The 22,883-nt window shown below is 40.3% G+C and overlaps 1 protein-coding gene across 5 annotated transcripts in view; it reads left to right on the forward strand.

The window, feature by feature from the left end:
* The window catches only part of ntsr1 (neurotensin receptor 1 (high affinity)), a 39,749-nt gene that overhangs the window by 10,551 nt on the left and 6,315 nt on the right, over positions 1-22,883 (forward strand). For 3 of the 5 annotated variants that reach the window (XM_076984016.1, XM_076984017.1, XM_076984018.1), the window contains exons 2-3: positions 6,828-7,029; positions 13,259-13,343. In XM_076984016.1, coding sequence (XP_076840131.1) covers positions 6,828-7,029; positions 13,259-13,343 — 287 coding nt within the window. The other 2 variants (XM_076984015.1, XM_076984019.1) reach the window with 2 other exon arrangements.

Raw genomic sequence — 22,883 nt, forward strand, 5'->3', positions numbered from 1 at the left:
ATGTTTATTCAGCTAAACATGAGATTTGAAATGTAAGCCAACATTTAGTACAAGGGCTCGATAAATATATAATATATATATATGCGATATCCATGATGCAAATCTCCCGTTCCACCACATCCCAAAGGTGAATGGAGGCCATTCGAGTACAGTGAATTAATTGCTGTGTTCAAGAAACCAGTTTGAAACCAGCTACATTCCCAGTGTTGCCTGAGATGACCAGAGAACTTTCAAAAAGCAATTCATAAGTGATTCATAATAATTCATAACAATAATTATGTGTATTGGGTCACCGATGAGAGAGGGAAGGGCACCACATTACACTCTTAATGGACTTCAGCGTTGCAATTACACTATAAAATTATGCAGAGGTGAAGCACTACAACCCCAGATTTAGCTTGTTGCTTCATTTTGGAGCAAGCCCGTGTTCTAGCTTAATGTTAAATCAAAGAAAACCAACATGACAGCTGGCTAGAACAAATGCCAACAGGAGCTGAATTGTAACGTGCGCAAGGAAGCAGGATGCTGAGTGGAGAGTGTTGTCAAACAAACACCGTTTATTCAACACGTAGTCAAACCACATTAATCAAAGTCTGGCTAAGAAATCAGACAGAGCGCACATTGAAATACACAGACAACAAGAAGACCTAAGTGCAGCACATAATGATGACGAGACGAGAGACGGGTGCGACGGATAACATGAGTGACACAGACGAACACACACGCCAAAAGACGCACACGGAATTGACCATAAATGCACGTAGACACACCCGGAGGGAGGGGTCAGGAGGGGCCAGACTCCAGATTTATTAAATGTTCTGTCCACCCACCCATGGGTCAGACATTATCTGTGTGACCATCACACTATCTATATCCAACATATGTTCACTACATCCGTCCCTCTCTTTACCGATCTTTATTTCTGACTGTGGCCTTTTGCTCTCAAAGCAGCTGTATTGTTTTACTTATTTATTTTGAGTATTAAAACTCAGGACTGCAGTACGAGGAACTGCTACTCATGCATCATAAGCCCAGCAACTCATGGAGTTTGTCGGTAACCTTGCAGCACTACAAAGGGCTGAAATCAGCGGCGATTGTTCAGGAAGACTCCTGTTGGGCTGGCAGCGATAGGAACGCACAGTGAGAACCAGAAATGAAGTAAAATACCCAACAAAGCTGGCATGGACCGTTCTGAGTTTGTGTGCTCACAGGGAACCATGGAAAAGGTAGCTGAGAAAGCATCTTTGTTCATTTGTAATGCAGTACTAATGGACCCATATAAAGCTTAGTGCCTTGCCAGAGAAGCCACACACAGTTCCATTAAGTCAACTGCACCAGAGAGGAAGAGCACAGCAGATTTTGATTTTTGATTGAGCTGCTGTTTAATGGTTTAGTCATCAGTGTGTGTGTATGCGTGTGTGTGTGTGTGTGTGTGTATGAATGTGTGTGTATATGCATGTGTGTGTGTGTTTACACACGCATGTTGCACTTTGTTGCATGTACTCTGCCGCAAGTGATTACACTCAGTGCTTGAATTGCTTCATGTTTTGTGAAAGTATGTCACACATTTCTGTGGCCAATGCAGAGAAATGTAATGAAAAAAAAAACCTCTTAAATGAAAAGTGCATGCTCACAATAATCTTGGGATGATATAACAAAATAATATATGTATATGTAAAGGTTGTGTGTAACGATCTGCGCGGGGCAGAACAGGGAGGCGGACACAAGCGCTGAGGAGAGCGAGATTTATTACAGGAAATTCCATAGGCAGAGTCGATGTAACGGGCATGGGTCATAACGGGTGGGCAATCCTGACATGAAATGTACACAGGCATGAACACGGACAAAGAAAACAACAAGGCAGACTGACTACGGAAGGGACAGGCAAAATACACGGGTGACGGGTAACACAAGGCGCAAACACGGCAGTACTCACGAAGAACGAGATCAGACAACTCACAGGCATAACAAAAAGACCGACAACTAGACCTGGGAGACACAGGGACTAATATACACAGGACTAAACTAGGGACAGGTGATGACAATGACACAGGGGCGTGGTAAACAAGGAATCCATCAAAACCAACGAGCAGGGCGGGACAAACAGGCAGGGAACACGGACATGAGGGAACCCAGAGTGACAGCTACGAGAGGGGGCGTTGCCCTACGTGACATTGTGCTGAAAGAGAACGTGTTTCTCCAGCTCCAGTTCCTCAGCAGTTTGCTTTCTTGAGACCAAGGACATTCGTCAGCTGTATTTGCAGAACAAACGTAAGGAATAAAAGGATACTAATCCATAGAATTATTCATGTTTATGTTCAAACCACAAAAGCGGGATGATCCACAAAGCACATAGTTTCAGCCAAACCACATAGCCAATAATAATTAAACCTTATTTGTACATTTAGAATATGTTAAAGGGTATAACAATGAAACATAAATGTTAAATAAAACTTTAACTGCGTTGCTCTAATTTTATTTGCTTTCAGACTAGAATTAGTATGAATCTTATGCCGGGACAGTAAGACAGTAAGGCCTGTGCATGGTATGACTGGTAACTATCTGGTTCCTGTTTGGTTTGAGCCTTGTTAGTTGTGTCACTGTTAGCTTACCGTCTTTAATAGCATTCTTTTAAAGCCAAGCTCATCCTGTATGTGTTTAGGACAGCATTGATGAGTCTCTTCCTTATTTTTTTTGTGAGAAAAAAAAAGAAAGTAAATTATTTGTGGAGCAGTGATGCAAAATTACTGCAAAAGCCCATTCGCTTAAAGCACGGCGCGTGAGCGTTTAGGGGGAGGATGTCAGAAGAGACAGCGAAAGACTGCCACAACAGAGGAAAACAAAGGCACAGCTGCTAAAATGTCTGCTGCCAGCAGCACCGTCAGGATATCAATGTATGAGCTATTTTAAAGTCCCAGCACTGCATTTCCCTCAGGGTCAATAAGTTATCCATCCATCCATCACCATGGTTTTTTTTTTTTGGTTTATTTTTTTTTGGGAGGGGGGACGGGGTGATAGTCTTACAATCTTGCATATGACAATATCGGTATGTTTTTTGGCACATATCATGGTGGGAAAGCCTGAAGGTAAATCGACCAAGTCATGTTATAAACCACATTTCCACTTATTACTTTATTTCTTCTTATGGAAATCAGTTATAGAGCAATACACATACTGCTTGACTTGCCGTTGTAGCACGGAAGGCTAAGCCGTCGCGCCGTGCTAGCCACCGGCTCTGTTGCCTGCGCGTGAGTAGGCGGGGTTACTGCTGTTGTCACGCCCCTCCTCGCCGTCGTCCGCCGTGCCCAGAGCGGCAGGCCGCCCATCACTTGGGCCCGTCCAACTGTTGCTTTTTCTTCGACGCGCCACTCAGTTTCTCCATCTCCCTCCTCAGTCGTTCAATCTCCTCCGAGATGCGTCCCATCTCTCCATGTAGGGCCACTTCTGACACCAATTGTGGCGTGGTACAGGAAGGAGAAGCAGTAAACTGATCCATTTGATAAAACAGACTGGTTTTATTTAAATGCCTCTCAATCATTGGGGAATGATCACGTGGAACAAACTCAAATAAGACATGAAACATGAGGGCAGGTCATTAGCACAGTAACATCACACACACATGGCAGGTTGATTTAGACAATGTACAACTACATAAACTAATACAGGGTGGCTTAAACTACATAACACACGCATAATCAGATACATAATCAACAACACACATCATAGCATTACATATAACATGAACCAAAACCGGAGCCGCAGGGGCTCATGGAAAGTAGTGCCGTCCCCCATTGGGCCGATGCTACAGTACTGTTCCCTCTTTGAAAAATACAAAATGCTAAGCACCAAGGTCACACTCTTCCAGCTGCAGAATATGTGCTTGGACATCAGGTCCAAGTTCTGTCAGTTAGCACTGACCAAAAGCCTTCCGCACACATTCAAACTGCAATTATCCCTTTTAAAGTTTTTCAATGGCGTCCCTTCTGTCGAAGGCAGCGTGAACATCAGAGTGCGTAGGTCCCTGTGTGGGCGGCAGGGGCCACACAACCTGGCTGCTTCTCCATGTTCCCCTGGTGTGGTCGTACGGTGCTGCCAGCCAAGCTGCTGATGGTAATGGTGATGTTAATGTCAGCGGTCCTCTGAGCCTGGTCTGCCACTCTTCCACACTTCATGCCCCATTAGCGTTGCGTTTCCTGCACTGATACGAAAGACTGTTTCAGCTGTGTGCGCTCTCGTTGGAGAATGGCAGAACCCCCCCCCCCCCCCCCCCCCACCCCACCCCATCCTCTGCGCACAGCAGTGAAGGGGCATAGATCACTTTAATTAAAAATAAGTTGGACTTGAACGGATGGAATCATTCGTCTAGCTATTCCTATTCCATGCTGTTTGTACCCACTGAGCAGTTAAATGATTAGGTGGAAATAACAACAGATTTTTTTAAAGCAATATATGAATGACACAGATGGGGTTTGATGGCTAAGCACATAATCATTAAACTATGCTACTGCCATGATGCACTCTCGGGTGCAGACTGACCACTAGAGCACTAGAGCAATACATTAAACTATTTCAGCAAAGTACATGATGCACGGAGAGCTGTGGCCTAAATGAATGTCTGCCATGAATGAAAGCTGTGCCTAGTGGGACCTTTTAACCTAACCCATTTGTAGCTGTAATGCACCTCCACCCCATTCACTATTGCCTAATGTTCGGATTCTTGATCGATGTATTCATATTACTGTAATGAAAGGCAGTATTAACGAAATCCGTATAATGAACTGTCATTGTGATTATACCCTGCTCCAATGAAAATTTAAATTAGCATTTTGAGGCTTAAGGTTAGGTCAGAATTTACACAGAAGCCTTAGGAGGTGTTAGCAGTGTTCTTTCAAAATGATTAATGTCAGCTTTTGTACCCAATCATTCTGACATCGACAAAGGAAAGAGTGACGAGAAATAATCAGAGTGGTAATTAATTCCATTCACAAGTTCAGCCGCCGTGAGGTGTGTGTAAAATAGCAACAGAATAGATGACAGCACAGTGTGTATGCGTGTGTGATTGGGGCATGAGTGAATGGTGAAATTAATCAGGGAATGAAGGAGACGGGGGGGGGGGGGGGGGGGTCTGCTACAATTTGTGTGCACAAAACTGACTGTATAAGTATGTATTTGTGAATTTGAACTTTCTAGACCTCCACGTAGAGAAAGACCTGCTTGGGAAAGCTTTAAACGAACTGAAGTCATTTGAATGGGAGGCCCGTCTCTGGCTCTGTGGGTTTGAGGCTGACACCAAGAGACTTCAGCTCATTGGAGCCGGAAACTGAATCACACTCGAATCAGCTCAAATATAAGCTTGACAAAGTTCGAATTTTTTGATCCAATTCAACGTTTTCCAATATAAACTTCCATGTACTCGAGAAATATCAGAGAAAGATGTTTAACCCCTCAAACAACTGACTGGCATGTCAGTTAATCCTTAGCAGTATGGGCTGCCTTTTTTGTGGGCATTTCATAAACATGAAGTCAAAAGGCAATGAGATAATGCTGTGCATGTGTTGTGTAACTAGGTGAATGTCCAGGTAGGATGATCTTGGAAGCTGATTGTGTGAACTGTGTTCCATCTGTCTGAGCTGAGGGTGTTGGACCAGTGGGTAATCTTACATCAAATAACATCAAAACTTTATGGGACATAGCAAAGGATTTCTACCTCCCCAAAATACAGAATGCTTTTTTCATGATAAAGGTTCTAAATCCCACAAGACACAGTTCAGGATTTCCATAATGTGAGGATTTGAAGATTATGATAGTTCTGAAGTTAGTTGATATGAATGTATTGATAGGAGTTTCTATTATGGTCACCTTCTAGCTCATAATCTATTACATATTTTAGAATTATATCATATATATGAATTAAAGTACATATTATACATCTCAAGTCTTTGAGACACTAGTGATGGTCTTTTGAGTAGGTGCCATGGTACGGTCCCTCACTCCTCCCTCAGAAAAAAGAAAATAAAAAATATATATTCGCCGTGATATATGATATCGCCATGCCGTTCAACCTTTTACACAAATAAGGCAGGATACTGAGGTGAGAGCAGGTTTAACATATGGAGGGAGGTTGCATAGATAAATGTGTCTTCAAGGTGTATTTAGGTTTTAAACTTCATAACTTACATCCACAATTTTTGGATGGAAATAGGTTCATATGCACATATAGCTTCATTTAGACATGTCTCATTGCATCTTAGCATATCATACTGAATAAATATTTCATGTGCCTGAACTACACTATGTCAAGGTGAAGGGAAGTATTTTCTCTCTAGTCTAGTGGAGTCAACCTGTGGTCCATGGGGAGGAAATACACCTGAAATGAATAATTCTGCTGTATGTGCTCATTTATCTGCCAGAATGGTAATGGTATATCTCAGTCCCCAAAGTGTAAAATTATATTTGGAGTCAAAAAACGTTTTACTTTCAGGAAAAAAAGCATAATAGGTGGAAAGTTTTACACTTTTTGTAGTGTCAACACAAGGACAGACATCTTCACAGCCTCACAAAGTTAGCTTTGAATTATTAAATTACTATGGAACAGTTCTCTGCATTTTTGCAGAGAATTTCATGCATGATTTATTCCTTGGCAACTTTTAATGACCGTCATTTCTCACCTAGTCTGTACATATACATACGTGATCATTGGCTGATTACCAGAGCGCAGACAAATAGTTTATCAGTCTACATAATACAGGCCAAACACAGGACCTCACAGTCCTCTCTCTTGCCCTATGTCCATTGTGTTCAGGTTGTTTCTCTCTGTCCATCGTCAGGTGAACGCCCTGCTGTCGTTTGTGGTTCCCATGGTGCTGATCTCGGTCTTTAATGGAATCATTGCCAGCCAGCTGCTGCGCATGTTCAGAGAAGCAGCCCAGGACAACCGCATCTGCATCGCTGGGGGCAACGCCACCGTGCTCAGCGTTGCCATGGAGCCCAATCGTGCCCAGTCCCTTCGTCATGGCGTCATGGTGTTGCGTGAGTACCAGTAAAACTTATGAAAGTGATGCGTAACTTACACAGAAAACTCAAAGCAATCCTGCTCCCACCATCTTGCCGTGGGAGTAAAGGTGCCAGCTGAGCACCTTAAATTTAAACCCTACTGATTCTTTATAATAAACATTTACAAGCCATTATTCCACATCTGGCTTCTCAGGTACACAGAAGTTGCACAAGGATTGTAGGAACTTAGTGTCCTGTGCTTTACTAACAGCCTATGACCTATAAGTGGCCCATGACGATATCAGGAGACATGGTCCTTAAGCTTTCCACACCACAGGAAATGACATTTACTTCAGACAACTACTGTGCAACACCTCTCACTGAGAAGAACGAACTCAGAATAATGTGCTTTGTTCGTTGGTTATTTGCAAAGCTTATCCATGAACTTTCAGCCAATGTAGTGATGAATTATTTATAAGGCAGATGACATTTATAATGAGATGATAATAATGCTGCTTATGACTGAGTGATCTACGTGTGTGTGTGTGTGTGTGTGTGTGTGTGTGTATGTGTGTGTGTGTGTGTGTGTGTGTGTGTGTGTGTGTGTGTGTGTGTGTGTGTGTGTGAGACTTTCTACACTTTTAATTGTGGATAAATATTCCAGGCATTTTTTCAGTAATATGTATTCTAGACATATACTCGTAGACACTGTTGATCTGTATGTATGTAAGTTTATTATTCCTGAATGCTCGTACTTTGCTGTCACGCCATAGTGCAGTGCAGTCTTCAGGGTCAAGGAGTGGTGGCGGCCGCCTGAGATATTGCAGAAACAAACACTCCCCTGTCAGTCATGCCATGTGCCCCCTGAGATTGTAGATCACACATACACAGAGATCTTCCTACTCTCTCTTACTGGATGAAGTGATCCGGCAGTGGTGCAAATCTGAGGCCAGATTCTAATAGAATAAATCTTTAACAATGACAAACCCGGACCACCTGGATCACAACGTACACTGCATATGTCTACATTGGTTCTGTATAAGTGCTGTAAAAGTCCCAATGAGGTATAGCGATCAGCTTACTGGAGCTATCTGTCTGTCTGTCTTAACAACCTTTCAAGACCCTTCAAAATATTTAGAAGTCAACTTGTTTTACTTTTTTGCCTTCAATGAAAAGATGTGCAAAAGGAAGGCAGAAAACCAAATAAGGAGATAAGACAGAAACAGACACACACCCCCATATAATTTGCAATATGTGTAACTGTAATTGCCAGAATCTTCTTCACATCTGAATACCAGTACTTATGTGTGTAATCAATGAATTAAATCTAAAAAGGCACATTGGCAAATACACAGTTGTTCTTCAAATAATGACATTAACAATACAATAATATAACACTGAAATAATTAATAGGCAAATTATTTCATCATAGTTAAATCAATGGTAATTAAGTTTCAGTGGCAACTTAGCCTGTGCATTCTATTTCTTCTTCAGAGCATGTTCATATAATTATCTTGCATAACTTCTTAAGTACGTTTTGTAGTCTTACCATCTAGACCACATACTTGAGATGCATTGATTAGAGATGGTTCCAAATCAAATGTGTGCTTCTATTGAGCTTCCAGTCACATGGAGAGGACAGCAAACTTTCATCTCGGCAACATTTCAACTACTTTGGTTATATGTTACGAGAAAATACACTACGCAGCAAAAGAAAAATGCCACATACACTATATTGCCAAAAGAATTTGCTCACCTATCCAAATCAAAATTGTTCCAATCGCTTCCATGGCCACAGGTGTATAAACCCAAGCACAAAGGCATGCAGACTGCATCTACAAACATTTCTGTTTCTAAATATTCTATAATATAAATATTTCTGCTACTAAATATTCCACAGGCAACCCTCAGTGGTATTATAGCAAATTGGTAGGGATTAGAACCAACAGCAGCTGAGACACTAAGTGGCAGGCCAGGTAAAATGAGCAAGGTCAGCGCGGGGTCAGCATGGGGTCAGAGGATGCTGAGGGTCATAGTGTGCAGAGATCGCCAACTTTCTGCAGAGTCAGTTGCTACAGACCTCCAAACTTCTTGTAGCCTTCAGATTAGCTCAGGAACAGTGTGTAGAGAGATTCATGGAATGGGGTTCCATGGCAGAGCAGTTGCCTCCAAGCCATACATCACCAAGCATAATGTCGTAGTGTAAAGCACACCACCACTGCACTCTAGAGCAGTGGAAACATGCTCTCTGGAGTGATGAATTATACTTCTCCATCTGGCAATCCAAAGGACAAATCTGGATTTGGCAGTTTCCAGGAGAACGGTATTTGTCAGATTGCACTGTTCCAAGTGTAAAGTGAGTTCGAGTGTGGGTTCGATTATGGTGTGGGGTTGTTTTTAGTTGGAGGCAGGGAGATTATTGTGTGGGGTTGTTTTTAGTTGGGGGGTTATGGTGTGGGGTTGTTTTTAGCTTGGTGGAGGGGGCATTATGCTGTGGGGTTGTTTTCCAGGGGTTGTGTTTGGCACTGTAGTTCCAGTGAAAGGAATGCTTAATGTTTTGAACATCTTTATTGGAACCATTTGGGGGGCGGCCCCTTCCTGTTCCAACTTGACTGCGCACCAGTTCACAAGGCAAAGCAATGTCCATAAAGACAGGAGTGAGTGAGTTTGGTGTGGAAGAACTTAACTGGCCTGCACAGAGTCCTGACCTCAACCTGACAGAACACCTTCGGGATGCATTAAAGGCAGCGAGCCAGGTCTTCTCGTCCAACATCAGTGTCTGACCTCACAAACGCGCTTCTGGAAGAATGGTCAATAATTCCCATAAACCTGTGGAGAGCCTTCTCAGAAGAGCAGTTATCACTGCAAAGAATAGGCTGACATCATATTACACCCTGTGGATTAAGAATGGGATGTCACTCGAGTTCATATGCAGGCAAAGGCTAACGAGTGAATACTTTTCGCAATATATGTACACGTATATGTACATTCTACCTGAAAGTCCTGATGCATGACTCATGTGACTATGTGGATAAAACAAATATTTAATGAAACAATTGTTTAAACCGTGGGATAAATGAGCTATAGGTCAGGTGGAATGTGTTTATGGGTCTCTCCCATGACAGAGAGCAAGTCATGCTTGCTTTTCAGAGCATATTAGCAGAGAATGAGTACTCAAAATGTGTTGGCATGTACACACACTCATTCATAAGTAATCGTGCAAGTTATGAATATTCAATATAATCCCAATTAAAACCAAGAAGCAATGAATCATTTACACATTTATCTAAATGTCTGGGCATTCCAGCGGAGAATCACAAGGAAGAACTAATCAAAAGAAACGTCTGACTTTCTTTACTATTCATTACTGTCAATGAAATGTATGCTACAGATGCGCTAACAGAAAGCTGCAGAATGGAACAATAACTAGCGTGTTCCTCTTGAAATATATTAGTCGTGAAATATATTAGTAAGTCTTCATATCAAAAGTTCTAAACTTAATCAGTAATACATTTTTATAACTTGTTGAGATATTGCATATTTGGCATTTGGACTGTGGTTAGAACTACCGGTACATTACTGTTCGGAATACAGACAGTCTGACACAGCAGAGTCATGGCGTTCACATTCAAAGTCACTTAAACCTTTCTTCCCCATTCTGATGCTCGGTTTGCACTGCAGCAGATTGTCTTGGCCATGTCTACATACCTAAATGCATTGAGTTGCTGCCATGTGATTGGCTGATTCGACATTTGCGTTAATGAGCAGTTGGACAGGTGTACCTAATAAAGTGGCCGGTGAGTGTATATATAAAACAAATTGTGTTTCCATAGATTTTTTGCATAGAGAAAAACATGACATTGAAAAGCATGAAAAACTAATTCAGGAGCAAACAGTAGCAAGACACAGCTTTAAAATGGAAAATTTGTCATCATTTGTCATAACTGTCCCCATATCAAATATTGAGTGAGTGGTGCATGAAAGTCTACCAGAGGCAATCAGTAACAATCAGACAATCAGACTACAAATGACGCTGCTGTGGGTGGTCTGCGGTCCTGCGGAGCAGCACTCACACCTGCGGTAATCCTTCACTCACTATCTGCTGAACACATTTGCAGTCTGATTGATCACATTTTCAGAACGCGCACGGAAAAAATAATTCTTGTGTGAGACTAGACTTTTGTGTGCCTTCCAGTGTTGGTTAACACCACCTTCTGTGGAAAAACATCATCACAGGAGTGCTACACACACACACACACACACACACACATACACACACACACACACACACAAACATTGTTTCTCTCTCTCTCTCTCTCTCTCTCTCTCTAAAATATATATAAAACATTCTTGCAACCTTTTTCCATTTGCTGCCTAGGCCCAACATACAACTAAACATTTAAACACACAACTATATTTCCACCTGTGAGGGGGATATGTGACTAGTAATGACACTGTGGCACTGGACACTGGATTTGGGAGGGAGCCAGATGGGAGAGAAGAGACGAGCATAGTAAGAACTCCCAGAATGCTGTGTGCCTTTCTGGATATTTCATTAAAAGGAGATGTAAATGTGTGTAATGTTTGATTTTTGTGTGTTTAATTTGGATTTAGTCTTTAGTCTATTTAGTTTAATTAGTGTATTTGAAACGTATTGGGCTTTTTGGGGTGCCCCCCCCCCCCCCACACACACACACCCCATTCCTTCTCTCCTCCCCTCACCCCTCCATGTAGAGGTGATCTCCAATTCCATTTGTTTTATTATATGTGAGCCTTTGCTGTCAGAATAAAGAGGTTTTGCTTCTCTTGATTCTCCTTCTGCAACAATACTGTAATATAATCCTCTTTAACCATAGCTCTGTCAAATAGTATTATTTTGGCCCTTAGCAGTTCTCTGGAACAAATACGGGGTGACACTGTGACGCTGTCATATTAATACGAGAGGGCCAGCCAGAATAAAGAGAGGAGTCTGACTGCTCTGTATCCAGACATCACTACTTCTCATCAAAGGCAGCTGATTGAAAGGGGATTAACCTGATGCCAGGCAGTGCCTTCTGAAGACCAAGCTAGATCAATTCATGTCTCAGGAAATTTATTTTTAAAAGATAAACAGAAGAAGGTAAGAAGGAAAATAAAAAGTATATCTCTGTGCTTCTGAATATCACCCACACACATATAAATACACACACACACACACACACACACACACACACACCACACACTGCTTTCACAGTGGAATAGCCCATAACGCAAGAGGTTAGTAAAAATCTAAGCTGTGATTTTTGTTTATTATAAAGATTATAGTTATCCTTTGTGTGTGTGAAAGAAAGGAAAATGACATGATGGTTGATTAAAACTAGAATTATAACCTGAGACTATAGAATAAAATAGTCATGTCTGTATAATATAACCTTTACATTTAAGATACAGCACTTCTATGGGGACTATAACCTGAGAATATATGTTAAAAGGCCTGTCTGTACTATTTTAGCCTGAGACTATAAGTTACAGACATGTCCATGGACGGAATTTTGATTTCAAAAGTGGGGGGGACATGGATTCGTCGCTATTTAAATATTTGGTTTTAACCGTAAAAACTGGGGGGGACCAAAGCCGGCTTTTGAAAAAGTGGGGGGGACATGTCCCCCCCGTCCCCCCCCAAAATTACGTCCGTGGACATGTCTATACTACTATAAGCTGAGAAATAAAGATTAAAGCAACCCAATTTACTAAAAAGCTTGATGTATTACAAGGAAGGAATGGCAGGTATCAAATATCAGTTAATAAAAATACATAAATAAAACAAGCATTTGCAAGAATTTGCTGACTCAAGTGCTCCAAACAAAATCAGTCTCTACTTCACTAAGTGATGAAGGTAGAAATTACAGAAAGTGAAATATAAGAGATCAGAGAGGAAAAGAGGAGATCCCACAGGAAAAGCTCTCTTTGTGTTTTTAGTTGTTAACTGGCATTTAACATTCCTTCAGTTTAATAGTCTGGACATCATTAGATCAGTTATTCCCTTTTGTTACTGCTCTAAGAACAAATATATCTGCTTTGCATTAATTGTTGCCTACAACTGTAGATCTCTGTGTGAAATTAGTTAGATAAGCATATTCATGCAACACTGCAACATTAATTTTCCATTCCTTACGGCTATATGTTAATTGAACTTCCATTTTAAGTATTGAAAAGCTATCCGTGGCACTAGCAAAGGAATTGTTGTAGGAAACCGTCCTGCTAACCTGTTTCTCTCCCCTTACAGGTGCAGTAGTTATTGCCTTTGTAGTCTGCTGGCTGCCTTACCACTCCAGACGCCTTATGTACTGTTATGTGACTGCGTGGACAGAGTGAGTATTTTCTCAGTCTCACATATGCTACACACTGGGGAACAGTGTTCTCCCATACATGCCATTCTGGAAAATTACTACAACTACAATCTGTTATTACAAACTGAATCAGCATCGCAAATTATAACTGACAAGCCAGGAAATATGATGAAAATTTTGTTTAAAAGCCTTAGATGATCAGGTTTAAGGGTTGTTTGTACCTGTGCAGCAAATTTGACTATGGGCTACGGCACGCCGGAACAAAGCAATAGGCATGCTTCTTCAAAGCGACTGGAAACAGCATAGCAAACCCAGAGAAAACAACACACTTCAGGAGCATGAGTGCTACGTTCTTTGATATTGATGTTGAACTTGTATTCTGTTTGGAGCATTGACAGCTATGTGTCTCTTCTGCCATGCACTGCACACTTTCTGATAGAAGCTTTTTTTAAGTTTAGCTTCCTCTATTCCTTCTATTATCTCCAGCACACAAGAGCTTTGGAGCTGTGAATTGACTGTGTTCTGGTGTTCCTTTGACAAGGAATGCAGGCTCTGGAATAATGGGGCTTGGGGGTTATGAGGGGGTTCCTCACAGTGTTTAGTAAATGGACTATAATTCCCCCATGTTCTCCAGGCTTGGCTCAGCTATCACTGCACGGCTCCCCCACGGAGAGCTTGGCCGCCAGACGACCATATACATCACAGCAGCCTTCCCTTGCTTCAGAACAACCTAGATCATTCTGGTGGAATAAAGGAAAATCGTATGATTTCCATCAGTGGCTGGGAGTGGATTTATGTCGATGTCTGCAGAGACCAGAGAGCAGTGCTCCTCCCGCACTAGGCCATTAGGCTGAGTGAGCTTGTTGTGGTGATACATCTGAAGAGTGTTTTTTGAGAGATGAAAATGTGTCCCATATTCCTATATTTGATGCTTAAAGGAAGACAGACCGATGTATACAGGTTTCACAATTGTGTGCCTAAAAATGTTTACTATGATAGTAAAATTTGTTTTTAGTAATAAGTATATAAACTAAACATGAAGAATCTATATTTTTTTTAGTTAAGGTATGTTAGAGTGACGGCATTCCTAATATAATGTGGCATAGAGTTTCAATACCATTCTCACCTTGGACTGCAATCTGTTTTGTTCAATCCAACTCAAACAGCAAGGAGATTGTTTGGACTGGAGCCATCAATGTGAGACCCTCGAGCACATTTAAATATATATTTGCTTCACTCAAGACAGTTTATGGGAGATTGAAATTAAGAGACATACTGCATGGAGGAGTTTTTCTGTATAGGAGGTGTATGAGGAGCTATTGATGGACGGATTGTGATCTGTTTCAGTCTTTGGTGGTGTGTGTTCTGAGGTGAGGAAATGTTCTGAGGAAAGGTGGTACTTGTGGTGTTTCCAGAAAGAAGAGTGTTGAATCAAAAGGATAGAGAAGGAGAAAGATATGATCAAGTCAAAGCCATTCCATAGAAGTGCGGAGGAGAGTGCGACAGACTAGTAAGATGTGAAATGAGGGAATAGTATCAAAAACCTAGCCCAAACACGTACGCCAGCATCAGTAGAAGCCACACTCGTAGCTCCTGCAGTTCACTTGTGCCGAGCAACTGTCAGTCAAGCTAAAGTCATGAAAGCGCATGGTGAAATTAATGTCCATACTTCACAAACACAAATATATGACAAACCAAATAAAAGCAGACACGTTTATTTGGAATGTTACTTTGGGATGTCTTGAAAAAACCGCCTTTTCATGTCTTACAATTTAATGTAGATAGGTGTGTGGACGTGGATTTGGCTATTGTAAACACACAATCACTTCTGTTGAGACTCTTATTGGTTTACTCCTGTGCTTTGGTGCTTAGCCGTGTCGTGGTTTGAGTTTCGGATCAAACTATGATTTTTTCCAGACAGCAGTTGTTTCCTCTGTGGTAGCTTCCCAGTTTCGCGGAGACGTATGCAGCCATATCCAAACATTTCTTGATGGTTGACAGTTCTTTGGCGTGACCTCAAAGTTGTCTTTGTAGGATGCCCATTCTTACAGAGTGTAACATTTATGCTGAATTTCATCTTCCAGTTGTATTTAAATTTGAATTGCTTTAGTGTGAATTTGTTTTGTTGTTTGTTTGTTTTTTGTTTGTTCATTTTTTAGAAATCATTTTGTAACCCTTTCCAAATTTATATTTTGAGTCCTTCAAGAATCTATTTTGATGACGCCACAGGGCACCTAAGACACCATATTGCATCTTAAACTACATGTGCTTTTTGTGGGCAGGATAAACCCACAGCGTAAACCCACAGGATGAATATCTGACTCTAATTACACTCTTTTGAAGCTCCTGTTATAAAGGTTCATATATACTTTGTCCATGAATATTCCTAATTGTTAAAATAATTTGTTGAATATACAAATGGTACTGGAAAATCGTCTATGGCTTTAACATAAAATACATTATTAAAGGAACAAATTAACATTTAGCTCTAATTTAAGGAGACATGCAAATGATTCAAAAGTGTTAAAGTGTCCTGTGTTCACACAGTGGTACATCACATCAAAGCTATAGACAGCCATTCACAGGTCCACAAGACATGAGAAACATATCAGCGACCTTTCAAAAAGCATCAAACAAAACATTAGCCATATACTGATCACTAATGGCACAAAAAGAAGGAATTGATCTTTTACCACAGAAGTAATCTATGTAATCTAGTCCATGCCAGAAAAATGTTACCGCATGCATGAAGAGTGCTGTAAGGTCCTAAATCAATTTCAAAGCACTGCAGGAGTGATTATCTATCTATTCATCTTAGACAACATAACAGTGTGAAGTGTGAATGAAATTTGATGCAGTGCATATGTCAAACTGAAGTTGGAAATTCAAAGGATGAGTCATCTGTAGTAATCATCTGCATGTGTATGTGAGTGTGTGTGTGTATGTGTGTGTGTGTGTGTGTGTGTGTGTGTGTGTGTGTGTGTGTGTAAGAGAGAGACACAGAGAGAGAGAGAGAGAGAGAGAGAGAGCATTTGTTCCTGTTTCTCTCTGTTCCTCTTTGTTTCTCTCAGATTTGTATAGCCATTTCTTTAACACAATTTACAGAGTGTTTTAGAGAATACAGTATTCATAGAAGGATAAAAAGATGCCAGGATAAAAAGCATGTCAAGAAGGTATTTTGCAAAAAAATGATAAACAATTTAGAGACATTTAATTTATTTTAATTAATTTTACTTTAATTATTTAATGAAAAAAGACTGCTCTTCAAGGAAATAAATACAACTGCATCAAGTAAAACAAAGTGCATAGTTAAGTGAAAAACACTATTTTGAAAATAGGCAATGTAAGAGTACAGTCGAGGCAGAGCAGGTTAATTAAAGACTTTACAAAATAATTCTAACTTTTCTTCTTTAAAGTTTTGAAATTGTCAAGGCCCTTCAGGTTGTCTAGAAGAGAATTCCTGAGTTTGTGGCCATGACATCAGAAAGCAGCCTCATGACTAATGTGGCAGGCATCACCAGTGTGCTTTATCAGCTGATCAGATTAGTCCTTTTGGGTGCATGTCTTGTGATCAGAAATATAGAGGTGCAAGACCATGTCAAGATATTAAAGTCAGCAGTAGCATTTTAAAGTGGATTCTGAGTGACACAGGGAGCTAGTGCAAGTCTTCAATAATTAGTACATGTTCTCTCATCTTTGCATGTGCTAAGACTCTGGCCACTGCATTCTGAACCTCTGTAGGCTTGAAATTCTTAAGGAAACCTGCTAGCAGTGCATTACAGTAGTCCAAATATGATGATACATACACATTTGGATGTTTTTCATCATCAATTGAGGTGAGGATGCTTATGACCTTGGCTATGTTACATGATGGTTAAGGCTTAGGTCATATCAAATGTGACATCTGGGATATTGATATAGTGCTGGGTTCCAGGAACTCCTGTTTAGTTACTGCAACAGCGCTCTCGTGACCACTCCCGATGATGGTACATTCCGTTTGGTTATTGGTGAGTGGCAGGAAATTGTGACTCATCTGGGAGTTGATGTCTTCTAGACAATTAAAAATCAAATCGATAGAACCCTGGAGGTTAGAGGTTAGGTACATCAAGTTGCATTCTGGTGAAATGGGATGTTGTTTTTACTGATTATTGTTTACCAGTGGAAGCATATAGAGATTAAAGTCCCAAAATAGACTCCTGGGGTCCTCAACAGGATGGCAAATGGCCTCTAGAGCCGCTCTCACTGAGTGACACACACAGTACTCATAACTGATCAGATATGACTAGAACCAGTTCAGAGCAACAGTTAGGCTAACAGTGCACAGGTGGTTTAGCAGTATACAGTGGTCTACTGTGTCAATGCAGCACTGAGGTCAAGATGAACTGGTTTAGAGTTACTGCTCTCACAAATAATCACTTGGTGTTTAGTGGTTTTTGTACTGTGATGAGCTCTAAAGCCAGAAAGAGACGTTAGTCACATTTAGTTAATTATTATTTAAATATTCTTGAAATAGAAAAGAGAAAGCTTTCTTAATATTTACTAAAAAATGAATATTAGAGCTTGATCTGTAATTGATAGTAGGGTGTGATTTATTCTTTTTTAGAAGTGGCCTGATATCCACTGTTTTAAGACCGTGCAGTTCCTTGTTTCAGAGATTGACAGAATTAATAGCATCATTTAACAGTGCACGGAAAGTTTGTTTAAGGAATATAACTGGCATTGTGTCTAGAAGATAACTAGTACTTCATAGTAACATTGCTTTTGTAAATGTTTCAAGGTCAGTCAATAGAAATCAAACAAGATGCAAGATGCTAACTATGTACACTCTTAGGGCAGTGATTTTAGTACATTTTAGTATTATTTTAGAAATTACTTTATTGTTGATTCTTATATTGGCTATCTACCATGCTTGAAAAGTATGTACTCCTCACAATGCATGTTGTGAAACACAATTTGTGTGTTGAATTCAAGTTTGCAGACAAAAGAGTGAGCTAAGTCTGTCCCCATTTTCATCCTGCTTTTCTGCCGTCTCTCTTTAACAGAACTTTTTTAGCTTTAGAAGTGTTGGGATTGGTTGCTGGGAGTGCTGCTATGTTATTTATATATTCATCTGGTTTAAATGTAAAGTTGGCTACCAGGCAGTCACAGGTTAAGACCTTAATAGGAGGGAGTGAACTGAAGAACCTTGAAAAACACATCACCACACATACCATAGAGTTATCTGTGGTAACCAAGTCATCTGTAGTAATCCAGTCATTTGGAGTAACTACTTAACCAAGTAACGCTTCATATCTGTTTTCTTGATAGTTTTAAAACGAGGGTTTATTAAAGTGGCCCCACTTCACTCCTAGATTAGTAAAATCAGTACATTCTATTGCCCTGTGTATTTCATATGCTTTGAAACAGTGACACCCATTCCCAAAGACATACTTTTGTATAGTACTTCGCAGTTCACTTTAATTTTTGTCCTTTTCATTATAAAATGAGTAAATGTTTTGATAACTTTAATATCATTCCACAATTACAGTTAATGGCGCCTCATAGAATCACCTAAAAACAAGTACTCACAGTTGTGTGACCATTTTATGAAATGGTCTCTTAAACACAGAATCAGAGACCTCTCAAACTGCTGCGTTTAATGCTGAAGATTGTAAAATTGAGGAATTGTGGTTCTATGTTGAACTCTTCTCCTGTATTCAGCTCCCAGGCTGTTTTGTTGATGACTGGCTAACCTTGTTATTGTAACCTTGATCAAGTATTTGCTTGACCTGAATCTCCTATTTTTGCCTAGATAACTATCAACAGCTAACAATCAACAGCTAATGATCAACAAAATTTTCTGAATCAAATAACTGATTTCTATTAACTTGAATATGGTGTTTGGAGAAACCAGGAAGACATTATAGCATATTTTTTTTTGTTTCTGAAACTAACTTTTTTTCATCCACAGCGTGATAGATGTTCTTTTTATAGTACTGTGAAACCTCTAGTATTAGACAGAGTGGCAATGGACCAAACACATTTACACATATATAGAGAGAGACTAGCTCTATAAATCTCTTTGAATCTCTGTCTCTCTATATAAATCTCTGTCTCTCTCCAAAGCACCCTCTATGACTTCTACCACTACTTCTACATGGTCACCAATGTGCTGTTCTACGTGAGCTCAGCTATCAACCCTGTCCTGTACAACCTGGTCTCAGCCAATTATCGTCAGATCTTCTTCTCCACGCTCCACTACTTCTGCCTGCCATGCCGACGTAAGAGGCAAAGTCACATGTTCAACAGGCACTCCATCAGCATCTGCAGCAACCAGACCTTCTCCACCAATGTCATCAAGGAGACCGTCTACTGACCAATGGCACGCACATTCACCAATCCCTTGTGAGACTGTACTCGAGAGGGATTCTTCTTCTTTTTGCAGTTGTAGAATTCTCAGTTCATCTAGATGTTGCAGACAAACTGAAAGACACAATGACTAATTGTGATTGAATCAGACAGCATGAAGTGCTCTTACCAAACGTAATTTAAAAACATGACATGTGTTTGTTACATTTGAAAAGATATTGTGAAAATACTGTATATAATATGTCTTGAATATGCATATATCTTAATACAGAAAACAAAGTTTTTATAACGAACTGGCAATGCAGGCTGGATGCAAATACAGGAGTTAAAGCATTTAATCAATCAGTAAGATATCATTGACACTTATGTACTGTGTAGATGTATAGATGTATAGATGTAAGATAAATGTATATACCTTTGACATACTAATCCCCATGCATTATTAATCAAGAAAACTTTCCATAATTCATTTTACATAAACGAAGCCCATTTTTTCTCACTAAGATTTATTGATCGAGTTGGCTGACCCATTGCTGAATTATTGCGAGATTTTCATTGAAGGGTAGACGAGGCGTTTCAGTAAGGCATGCCACCAATGTCTCATTTGTGGTCACTATAATTGGCTAAGGTAGCATATACAGAGACAGTGCTGTTTTATTAACAATGATTAGCCCCTTCTTCAGAACGTGCAGACGGATCAGAGTGCTATAGGCCACATACTGACAGTTTCATTGGTCAGATTAATAGACTTGCATTACAGCACCATTCAAAATATCACCATAAAGGGCACACAGGTATGTATACAGCAGAAAGACCCTGCAGACATATTAATGAGTAGTGATTAGTATTTCCATTCCATATTTATCTCTTATTACTTATGTTTATAGTACTTATTATTTATGTCAAATTTTAGTTACCCCTTCTTGAACGGTTCAGAAAGACCTGAATGTATACCATTGTGTGTGTTTATGTGTAGTGTGTATGTATATATACACTATATTGCTAAAAGTATTTGCTCACCTTCCTTGACTCACATATGACCTTAAGTGACTAATTCCTAGTCCCAAGTGATGGCAACATCAGGATCAAGAAACACAAAAAGCTCAAGAAATCTCAAAAGCTGAGATGATGTAGAAAGTGAAGGAAATGTTGGTTCTCATTGTAATTGGACCCCTAGGGATTGTGACCTCTTAACTGGAGAATGGCTCCAGTAGACTCCAGAAACATCTGAGATATCTTTGTCCAGAAAAGGACTTGGGAGCAGCTAACATATACCATGTAGGACCCTCAAGCTTCCAGCCCTCTGCTAGAGGCCTTGAGCCTAAAAGTTCATCTGGAGCAGGGCAAATGGTGTATATACATATAAAGGGCCAAGCCCAGCTCCTGAAAAACAACCCCACACCATAATCCCCCTCCACCAAACTTTACACTTGGCACAATGCAGTCAGACAAGTACCGTTCTCCTGGCAACCACTAAACCCAGACTCGTCCATCAGATTGCCAGATGGAGAAGCGTAATTAGTCACTCCAAAGAACATGCCTCCACTGCTCTAGAGTCCAGTGGCGGTGTGCTTTACACCACTGCGTCCGACGCTTTGCATTGCACGTTGTGATGTATGGCTTGGATGCAGATGATCGACCAAGGAAACCCATTCCATGAAGCTCTGCACACTGTTATTGAGCTAATCTGAAGGCCACATTAAGTTTGGATGTCTGTAGTGACTGACTCTGCAGAAAGAAAGACCTCTTCCGCTGACCCCGCTATGTATCAATTTACGTGGCCTACCACTTCGTGGCCAAGTTGCTGTGGTATATTTAGGAGCGAGGAAATTTCACGACTGGATTTGTTGCACAGGTGGAATCCTATAACAGTTCCATGCTGGAATTCACTGAGCTCCTGATAGCGACCTATTCTTTCACAAAAGGTTTATGCATGCCTAGGTGCTTAATGTTATATACCTGTGGCTATGGAAGTCAGAAGAACACCTGATTCTGACCATTTGGATTGGTGAACGAGTACCTTTGGCAATATATATATATATATATATATATATATATATATATATATATATATATATATACAGTAGAACCCCGGAACTCTACACTAATTAATTCCAGAAGGAGCGTCGAAGCGATGCTGTCGAGTTCCGAATTAATTTTCTCCATAAGAAATAACTGAAAATGGATTAATCTGTTCAACCATCAAGTTGAATTCCAATGCGAAGTCCATCACATGAATGCATTTTTCATACTTCTCTATGATCGCCCTTTTCAACTCTATTGTTATTCTTACTGTTTTCCTCTTCTGCTTTTCTGTTATGTCTTTGTTTGTCTAAAACAGTATAAAAAACAACAAAAATGCAGCAAAAGCCTGGAGCACAGCCTCATAACGGTTTAAAACTCATTGAACAACAACGCCACCTAATGCCAACTAGCGGCATGTGACCGAAGCACAAACTGTATTTTGTTTACAAAAGTCACATGAGTCAGGTCGGATTCCGAAGTTTTGTTCGAGCTCCGAGACAAAAATGTTCTAGAAATTTTGCGTCGAACTCCGAATATGTCGGGTACTGAGGCGGTCGAGTTCCGGGGTTCTACTCTGTGTGTGTGTGTGTGTGTGTGTGTGTGTGTGTGTGTGTGTGTGTGTGTGTGTGTGTGTGTGTATATATATATATATATATATATATATATATATATATATATATATATATATATATATATATATATATATATATATATATATATATATAGTCAAAAGCTCAGTCAAGCTCAGTTCTGCTGTACTACTCAAGTCATTGCAACATTGTCTTTCTCCATTATGTCACCCTGACAACACTGCATAACAAGACAACACTGTTGTTGATACTGAGAGCAGGGTGATGTAAACAGTTATTGGGTTTACATAAAGGCTCCTCTGGTTCTAGCCACATTTTCTACAGCAAGGATTGAAAGACGTTATTTTGCTATTTTGTGACAGGGAGTCACGCCATGTGACAGAGCTGACTTGGTTGGTTCACTGCTGTGTTACATGTGTGACTGCCAAGGTAAAGGCACTTGGACATAACAGCTGGGGAAGGGTTTTTTTTTTGTACAACTCATGTCTTTGATTAATGCCTATCAGTCCAGAGGTTTGTGCTGACAGGGAGCACTGTGTAGAACTGGTCTTGGTCCCAGCAGAGATGGACACCTCATTACGGCTGTGTGACAGCCTGT

Source organism: Brachyhypopomus gauderio, chromosome 21, assembly GCF_052324685.1.
Source record: "Brachyhypopomus gauderio isolate BG-103 chromosome 21, BGAUD_0.2, whole genome shotgun sequence".
NCBI classification, from domain to species: Eukaryota; Metazoa; Chordata; class Actinopteri; order Gymnotiformes; family Hypopomidae; genus Brachyhypopomus; species Brachyhypopomus gauderio.